Here is a 10037-nt window from a genome sequence, read left to right on the forward strand (position 1 = left end):
TAATACCGGCACTAAAAACACCACACAAAAGGTTCGGCTACTCCAAGTGCTTTTATGTCAATAAGAATACATAAAGTTAACGAGAACCCTATTTGTTACAGCTTTGAAGGTTGCAAGTACAATAGCATAAAAGTCTCACGGCTGAAGTAGTTTAAAAATGTTTTCAATTCTTTTATCAAATAAGCGTAAGGGAGCTATTTTACACAGAGAAAGCAGCAACATACAGTATTGTTTCTCTTTCTCGAAACTAAGACAAAATCAGAACAGAACTCAGCTACAAACAGTCACCACTATTCTTCACGTACAACTTTGTCCATGAGACACGGGAAATCAAAACCTATCAGACCGACTGTTTCCATTGAAGGAAGCTGTGCCAAGTTTTTCCATTAATAGAAAAGTCAGTAGTAGAACAACTTTCTTCAAAGAAAGACCACCACCAGCCATATTGCGTTCTAGGATGTAGTGATATTAAGGTTACACTGGAAGGACAAGTTCTTCAGGATTTTCAAAAATAATAACAATCTTAAATCTTAATTTGATTTGTAAAGTGTAGTTCATTATATCCATTGTGCTTTTGGAACATTTATGTTGCAGGGATCTTTGGCAATCCAAATTCATCCACCAATACACCATCCTGTAAGAAGGAAAGAAAGATGAACAGGTTAATAATTCCCAACCCACCAAAGCGCACTGCAAAAGTTTCCTTACAATATTAATTGTGATATACCTGTAACTGTCACATCGCTGGAATCAAAATAAGAACACCAGTGTTGTTCCTCAATAATAAGCTATACTAAAATCCCACATGCAAATATACAGAAGACTTTCTTCTATGTTTAAGAATTACTACGCTAACAGCTGTAATGGTATGCTTAAGTTCTACTTGCAGTCTGCTAATGTTAGACAGCAGTTCCAAAATGCCCTTTTAGCTCTTTAAAATGTAAGAGAAAGCATTATATATACACAGCATCTAAAACACACCAGATGTTAAACAATACTTTTGCCTAAAATATTATGAATTACAAAATATTAAGGATTCCTAATCAAGCAACCCACATAAGTTTGGTTAACTCAAAAAATATACATAATTTGCTTCTAAGGAGCAAAGGACTCACTTTGTTTTTTGTGTCAACAGGAGTGCCCTCTGGGATTGCTGGAGCAGATGCAGCTTCATCTAAGTAGGAATTATCTTCATCAGCCAAAAGCTCATCACCCAATGCATCCAGTTCTGAAATTTAATTTGTTTGGTTGAAAAGTTATGCAAGGAATTCCTTTTGCAAAAGAAAAGTTGTTCTTAAAGAGAAACAGGATTCATACTGAATGCTTACACTTATACTGACATTCCTTATTTAGCCAGCCATCAGGAACACATGAAGACTTGCACGTGTGCACACACAGAGAACGTTCTTTTCTTTACTGATACCTTTAGTATCTCTTCACTGATACCATAAATATCTCTTTCATGTTTGTCTGATATTTTTCTTACTGCACTTAAAAGAAATGCAGCTTTTAAGTTTAAAAGAGTGATGTAGTCAATGAAACTAAAATATGACTGTACTTTCCCCCTCCACTTTCCTTACCTGCTTCCAAGTCATCTTCATCAATCTCTGGTGTTCCATAGCTACGACTCAGTGCTTCCTGGACTTCGTTGGCTTCTTCCATCATATCCTCCAACTGATCTTGTATGTCCTGAAGCAACAAACAATTTCAACTGGTCCACATTTAATAGTTTCAGTTAAATTTATCAGACCTTAGTCAATTGTCAATAATTCCAGCATACCAGACACTTTTTTTTAATTTTTTTTTAATGTTTTAAATGTTTTTTATATGTTTTAAATGTTTTTTTTTAAATCATTTTTGGAAGCAGCATTAATACAAGTTAAGACACATGCATTCAGTGCTATGGCTTGGTCTTAACTACTATTAAAGTTATAATAAAGTATCAGGCAGAAGAAGAGTAACCTAGCAAGAGCATCTCTGTAAAACCTTGTTTTTCTGTTTTGTTGGGGGGGCCAGGGGAGAAGGACATGACATGACAGTTAATATTCTTCAGGGTGAACTGAAAGGCTCCAATAAACTACCCAGAGCTCAACATTATCTTGAGCAGCAGGAGAGAGTAAATCTAAGGACTAGCCTAAGTTATGCCACAGCAAAAATTGAGAAGATACTTTAGCATGACTATTGGCACTGTACTTAGGTGCAAGTAAGGAGGAGATATATACAGAAACAGCCCAGGAAAGAACTTGGAGGAATTCAGCACTGGCATCTGATAAGAGTTTAAGTGCAGCATACTTGAAAATATGTTTAAAGTTCTTATGTTCTTAAACTGCATTTTCTGAAGACAGGGCCAAGCCTTGCAGACCTTTTGAAAGCGTTTATTTTATTTTTATTTGCTTTTTAAGTCAGGCACTACCATAAAGTAGGGGGAGCAAAGGACTAATCTGCATGTAAGGGTAGCAACATGGGGGGGGGGGGAAAGGAGGCCAAAGAAGCCATAGCAGGAAGTATTCACTAACGTTTATGCTGCAGTGCAAAGGAAAGGAATGTAGAGATTAAAGATTAGCCCAGCAAGGAAACACCAATCAGTACAACAATGCCAACAACTGATTGTGCAGTACCAGAGAAAGAAGGAAGGAATTAAGATGGTGGTCCCATGAAGGGAAGAAAAAAAAGTCAAACATAAACCAAAGCAGTCAAAGTTATATAGCCCATTCATCACTATTTCAGTGCATTGTTTCTGTCCTTTAAACTGTAGAAGCTCACCTCTATTTGATCAATTTTGACTTGCTTGTAAGCTTTCTTCATTTCTTTCACTCCCAGTTTCATTGCATCAACCTAGAATAGAGTGAAACAACATGCTTGTATCTGATGTAACATACACAAATTAAACAAACGTGAGATTAATATACTGGTACCGTTGTCTTTGTATCTTTCAGTGCCTGAATGGTGTAATTAGCTTGTTCCATATTAAAAGACTGCTGTGATAGATTATCCCGCTGTTGTTCATACCTGTTAAAAACAACGCAAATAACAGCTTTAAAACACCAGTATTTATTGCCACAAAAGAAAATCCTTTTTATTTTTTTTACTTGAAAAATCAGAAGTAGTCATCTGCTGATGTGTGCAGTTGTTCTTTTTTTTAATAATAAACAATCACACAATAAGATAGAAATATATAATGCTCATATTTCTGTGAAACTACGTATTTAAAGCTGTCAAAGCTACTCCTAATTAAGCTTCTGTTTTAACTGATGTCAATACTATATTTTTCTAGGCTTATGTAGTGGGTGAGGATACCACAAGATTTTTAGTCACTGTCAGGTAGATATGCATGCCACTGCTTACTGCTGCTGTAAGCAGAATGGAAGAGATGCAGGTTATCCAAACCACAATGGCTCTGCACTGGAATTTGGCTGAGGAGTGGTGGGCATAGGGTGGAAAAAGGAAACTTTCATCTAACCAAAAAAAAAAAAAAAGGAGACTTAAAATAAATAAAAATAATATATATCTTAGAAAATAAGTTCATGAGCCAAACATAGCTTTAGTGATGAGGAGATTTAGGTCAGCTTGTCCCCATTCAACTTCATATACTAACATACAAATTAGGCTGAAATATGCTGACAGTAGATCTGTAATATGCTTTTGAAGGGCTGGCTAGCTTGTTCAGCATTTCTCTTTTAAGAATGCTCAGAAACTAGAGTACTGGAAAGAAAAATGGAAGTGCAACACACTCCAACAAAACAGCCTCATTAACCCCAGACTGAAAAAGATTTAAACTTACATTCGCTTCTGCTTTAACACTCTCAACGCTTTCTGCTTTACGGTATTCTGAAAGACACAATATCTTAGGAAGAGTATTTGACTGTACTCTGCGTTATACTGTTTAAACCTAATGTATTGGATTTAAATTTTCCAAAACAGTCACCAGCTAATAATGCACTTTGCAACAATAGTCACATTCTGTGTTCATCCTGCATTAATGATTAACAAAATAGGCCTGTATGTAATGCTGCTAATAGCAAATACTTTACATATTTCCAGCTTTTGATTTTTTTTTTCATAAGCAGAATAGAAAGTCCAATTTAAACATCAGAACTACCTTTCATCCACATATCTTAATGGCCAGCATGAAGTAATATTGCAAAAGGTACTTTAGCAATACAAATTATCTTAGGTATGTTTATCACTAAACAAACATTTGATATGTTTATTATTAGGTACTGTTTAATTTTTATGTTCATCCCCTTTCAAAACTGGGCTTTCCTGCCCCTTTTCTGAATATCACAGATCTTTTTATTTTGGCAGGTGAACAGAATAGCCTCTCTACCAGATTTAATTCAGGTAACAGAAGGAAGAAGGGAGGCAAGCAAGTAACTTCTGACTGGTGAATTACACTGCACTTTTAAGAAGTAAAAGAAAATAATAATAATAATTAAAAAAACAATTAAAGCATTGTTCAAAGACACATTTAAGAGATGCTTCAGAATAAAAATAAACTTGCAGGATCTTATATCCCATCAATAAGGCGAGATGCATTTCTAAGAACCTGAAGAACTGGCTCCTTCACCACCATTACACGACACAGGGTGCGAGTCACATCCTCTCACACTTAAATCCCACAGAAGGTTGTTACCTTTGCAGGCCCCTCTCTCATCTTCTTCATTTGATCCTTATACTTCACTAGTTCAGCATCAAGCCTCGCGATTTTCTTGTCAATCGACTCGGCTCTGCTATCCACCTGTAATACACAACAGGAAAAATAAACGCATTTATTAGCATTTTATTCAGGTATTGGACAACAAAAAGAACACCCTCATCCTGAATATGCCTCTGAACAAATTATTTTTTCCCCTCAGTGATTTTACGAACAGCTTAAAGTTTGTTGAGGATCTGAAAGCAGAAACACCTCCTACAAGGAGCACAAGAAGCACCATAAGGTTTCAGCAAGCTCCGCCATTGTAACACATTCTCCTCATTTTGAGATGCTCTCTTGCACACCCAGTCAACTCTCAATCTCTGTTCAGGCATTTCTGATAAGATAGAGTACCAGGCACTAAACTGGAACTGAAGAGGAAAAACATCCATGGACCATGCCGGCAGTTAAGAGGCAAACAGAAAAGGGACCGGGGTGCGCTTAGCAAAGCTAGAGGCTTACATTTGGTGTGCAGAGAACGTTCATCCTTTAGAAGGATACTTCCTCTTTGATACCTGGATTATGGTGGCACTTAACAAGCCCAAACTTAACCACTGTTTCAACAGTGCCCAACTTTTGTGTCACAGACACTTCCCCATCACTTCCTGCAAAGGAAGTCAGGACCCCGCAGGTTTGTGGGGCAGGTACTCTGAGATCTTACTGCATTTTTGCTCAGAACCCTGAGGATAACTGCCTAACTCCCTCAGACACCTCCAGCAGCCAATCCCGGTGCACTGCGTGTGACAGATCTCTCCTTGAAGAAATATTCTCAGCCTACTGCAGGAGAGGGTTAAAGATGATTATCACATAACCTAAAGCTATAGATGCTTCTGACAGCACGCACAACTTCACAGCAAGGCCGGCTTCCTTAGCGTCAACCACCACAGCACTTCCCTGTGCACAGCAAATAAAGCTCATTAACTTTTCCTTCCAAGAAGCCGCCCGAGGGATTTGAATATAATCACGTTCCAAATATAACGTGAGACCAATCAGTGAAAACGTACAACTCTGACTTGTTATCAGTATGTTCAAACACGTATAATTATGCAGATCTTCGTTTTGGTGTCTTGATGATCCTTTCAAACCACCATTCTATGGCAGCAATGTGCATTTGCCAGAGGCATCCTGAGCAGGCATTTGACACAAATGCTCTTTGCACAAGAGATTAAGGCGCCTAGGCACATCTAGCATTGAAAAGTTTGTATTAAGGTTCTATTATACCAAATGTTTTAATAATAAACAAGCAAATAAGCCATCTGAGAGTTTTAAAATCTTGTAGTTTCAAAGCCTAGCACCTCCTCAAGATCTTCACCAGCTAAAAGCATCTCTGAGATCAGCCTCCTGCGCAGGGGAAACTCAGTTATTGAGGTAAGGGTCTCCAGCGATTCTCTCAGTCAGTACGAGCAGGAAATTGAGGTAGCCTCTCCTAGATCGATTACCTACATAAAAATTACACACACTACACAGGACAAAAGCTTCTAAAAATAAATGGAGCATCACGCATACACAGCATTTCTGCTTCTGTAAAATCGGGTATGGTGTGCTGGCATTTCAGCTTCTAAGTCCAGAAAAAAGGGGAGTAGAAGGGGTGCCCAAACTAAGCAAAAAAAAAAAAAAGTGATTGTGGTATCCCAAATCCCTATTAAGCAAAATAGCAGCTTATTTCAATAATAATACAATGACATAAAAATCTGAATTTTAATATTGCTGTCCCAACTACCATTCTTTTGTTCTAGGCTGTGTTTCCTTCCTACTTCTCCATTAATTTTGAGTGTATTTTTCAAAGAAGAAAAAGTAAAAAGAATGCCCATGCCACATTTCCTGATGCACCCTTCCTCCTGCCAGCCTCATCACAGCTTTGTCATCTGACTGCTAAACCAGCAAGAACAAAAACCTCTGCCCTTAGCACATCGTTGAGGCAGGCACAGCAAGAAGGGGGCAGAAAGTGGAAAGGGGGAGCGAGGAACATACCCATGGAGAGTAACTGCGGAGACAGGAGGGCATCACGCAGCCAGCTGGCAGACTGGACAGTAACCCGACATGAAAGAAAAGTAGGGAGAAGTGCTTCCCAAGATTCAGTATGTTCAGTTTTCAGCCAAAGTAGGGATCCTGTGTAATCAGCTGCTTGATTGAAATTCAGAAGTTTTCAACCGTTTAGGTGTCTTGATGTTTGTTTCTTAATTCTTGATGTTTGTTCTCTCACCACGATAAAGTATATTGTACTCTGACTATCGTGGGCTCAGTCATGCTACTCCTGCATACGCAGGAAAGAACATCCCAACGGTAAGCATAACCACTGCCTAACCGTTGTCTTTTCTTCTTTTTCTTTTTAAAATTACCATTAAGTAACAGGGTAAGAGATCTTACAAAGGAATTCAACTCATTAAAAAGGTGCAAGGAAACATATCTAACTGTCAATAAGACAGAGATGACATTACTTGAGTCTCCGAACTGTTGAATTTTTCTCTTCTTTTTTTTCAGTATCTCACACTACACTTTTCAATAGCAACTCAAATGCAATTTAACAAAAAAAAAAACTATTGATCCTCTAGTAGGACCTGTGCTTTGCTTACTAAAGATTTAAGTATTGTAGAGAAAATTAAAATAGAGTAAGTCTTTCACAGATCAGATGGATCACTTCATGTAAATTAACAAGACAAGCTCATTCACAAACTTGGAACAGGAACTGTGTTTCTCCTCATGCTTACAAAAATACACAGAACAGTACTCAATTTTGACAACGTCACTTTCTGTGGATGGAGCTAAAACAGGGTAAAAAGCTAAGATGAGCTCAGTAATGATGCAGTGGTTTGGCTTACAGACTTCCTCATACCAAACGCTGTGCTCAGAGCCAGCACAGAACAGATGACCAACACAGGCTCTTGACTTCGTATCTTAAAAAACACTGCAACTCATGAGTTACCGTGGCTGCCAAGTCATCACGTATGTGAAATAAGCCTGAAACTCTGCTTTTCCTGGTGTCTTGTACAGTCACATTTTCAGAGAATGTAAATACAAACAAATAGAAAAAAAAAAAAAAAAACCACATGCAGTTCCTTGTGGTGCCAACCACACTTTTTTGGTAAATAATCCTAAATTCCTGGTGTTGCCGATCTAAGTAGCTGTTTAAATTACACTTTTATTAAATCTGAAAGTCCACTGGGGTTGAACAAGCTCCTAGTGGAGGACAGCCTGCCAGCGTGTCTAAATCAGGATGGTTGCAGGTTGTTGTCAGGGAAAACAAGGCTTCCTGGTCTCCAGCTTACATTTGTCATTTAGGCAATGTAAGTGTAGATGGCAGTATTTCAGATGGATTTGGGAGCTGTGGCCACCCACCAAAGCGCTCACTGCTAACAACGGGGAGGCTAACCCTGATTTTTGAGCGTGAGCTGCACTTGCTGTTCAAACCACATGTATTTGGAGCTACATTTGGATACTGCTAGAAAGTAATGCAGATTCTTAGCCAATAAAATAACATCCTGTGAAAAACATTAACTATAAGCACCTCTCTCAGGCTGGCATACATGACATAGTGATATGCGTGCGTTTGTGTAGTTAGCACTAATGAGCATCTGGTACTTAACTCAGGGGTTCTCATCACTGGGTGGAAGAATAAGTTTTCTGGGAGAAAAAAGATGATTTTTCACAGAAGCTTTTTGCTGTCAGGTTCCAGGGACAACACTTGTTAGCCTTGGACTAGCGCACCTCAGCTTAGACCACAACCAAGCGCACCTGACTCTGTTAACTGCTCAGATGAACACCCCAAGATCTCAGTTGTGTTTTTTCACCTTCTAAAGTCAGTTTAGGTCAGCAGCAGCTGTAAAAACCATACCACAGTTTTCTCCACAAACTTAAAAGCCACAAAAGACTATGAAGTGACTAGCCTAATGTCTCCCTTAACCTCCTTTCCAGAGGAGCCAACCTCACAACAGATGTGGAGTGCTCTATCACACATCCCCTCGGTATTTCTTGCTCAGTCTCAGATTGCTTCCCTATCTGTCTTCCCCACAGGCTCTACAACGAGCTCGTAGACAAAGAATGGCCTTGTGCTCCCTGCTTCATGTGGTAGACAGGAAGGAGGTCTGCTCCTCTTGCTGCTGGAGTGTCAGGAGTTAACTGGGGCAGGCAGAGCAGCGAAGCCCTCGGGTGGGAACATCACAGACATCCACAAGGACACAAGGAGTGCCAGGCTTTACATGTACATCATGTGCAGCTATTTATGGGCTCATACACACGGGGAACAAACATAGGCACGTGTTTTATACATACGGTGGTATGTACCGGTGAACATGTCAAGTTGTGCTGACGCTGATGAGCAGTTGAATACATAAGCACACAGACACACATGTATGTGTGTGTGCGTATCACAGAATCATTCAGGGTGGAAGTGACCTCCAAGATCACCTGGTCCAACCATCACCCTACTACCAATGCCACCCACTAAACCATGTCCCTAAGCACCACGTCCAACCTTTCCTTGAACACCCCCAGGGACGGTGACGCCACCACCTCCCTGGGCAACCCGTCCCAATGCCTGACTGCTCTTTCTGAGAAGAAATGTCTCCTCATTTCCAACCTGAACCTCCCCTGGCGCAACTTGAGGCCATTCCCTCTTGTCCTATCACTAGTTACCTGTGAGAAGAGGCCGACCCCCAGCTCCCCACACCTTCCCTTCAGGTAGTTGCAGAGAGCAATAAGGTCTCCCCTGAGCCTCCTCTTCTCCAGACTAAACGCGCCCAGTTCCCTCAGCCGCTCCCCATAAGACTTGTGTCCCAGGCCCTTCACCAGCTTCGTTGCCCTTCTCTGGACCCCTGCTCTGGGCACGGCGCTGACAGGCGCCACCCCCCCCCAGCCCCTCCCCGCGGGCTCACCGTGCCGATGCAGTCGGTGAGGCTGGGCGGCGGCGCCTTGGGCTTGGCCTTGCCGAAGAAGCGGTTCATGGCGCCGGGCGGGCGGGCGGGCGGGCGGGGGGGGGGGGGGGGGGGGGGGGGGTGCTGGGGCTCGGCAGCGGCCGCGGCGATCCCGATCCCGATCCCGGTCCTGATCGGGCCGGCCCGGAAGCACAACGCGCGCACCGCGCCTGCGCACGCGGAAGTACTGGCAGAGCGGCACGCCCTCGCTTCCGCCCGTCCCCGAGGAGGAAGAGCTGCGATTGGCCGCGCGGAGGGCGGGCGGCGCTACCCGGAGCGGCCTTAAAGGGACAGGACCCTGCGAGGGGAGGGGGGGGCGGGTAACTCCCGTCAGGGGTTGCCCCCCTCGGCAATCCCTTGGGGTTGTGCCCTCATCTCCCAGTGCACAGCCACGAGTTCAAAGCAATATACACCACAAAAACACGAGAACCTAA

The 10037-nt window shown here is 41.6% G+C and overlaps 1 protein-coding gene across 2 annotated transcripts; it reads right to left on the reverse strand.

Moving 5' to 3' along the window:
- Positions 1–32: 32 nt before the first annotated feature.
- On the reverse strand, positions 33–9754 carry CHMP5 (charged multivesicular body protein 5). 2 transcript variants are annotated; one of them, XM_040549063.1, is made up of 9 exons: positions 9682–9754; positions 9565–9646; positions 4634–4738; positions 3782–3828; positions 2916–3009; positions 2764–2835; positions 1581–1689; positions 1116–1228; positions 33–634 (listed from the first exon to the last, which is right to left on the reverse strand). In XM_040549063.1, the coding sequence occupies exons 2-9, from the start codon at positions 9631–9633 to the stop codon at positions 584–586; spliced, it is 660 nt and encodes a 219-aa protein (XP_040404997.1). In that variant the 5' UTR covers positions 9634–9646; positions 9682–9754; the 3' UTR covers positions 33–583. The 2 variants fall into 2 exon arrangements, with proteins under 2 accessions (XP_040404997.1, XP_040404996.1); XM_040549062.1 differs by having other exon boundaries at positions 9565–9650; positions 9682–9743.
- Positions 9755–10037: the final 283 nt, after the last annotated feature.

The sequence above is a fragment of the Cygnus olor genome, chromosome 2 (assembly GCF_009769625.2).
Source record: "Cygnus olor isolate bCygOlo1 chromosome 2, bCygOlo1.pri.v2, whole genome shotgun sequence".
Lineage (NCBI taxonomy): Eukaryota > Metazoa > Chordata > Aves > Anseriformes > Anatidae > Cygnus > Cygnus olor.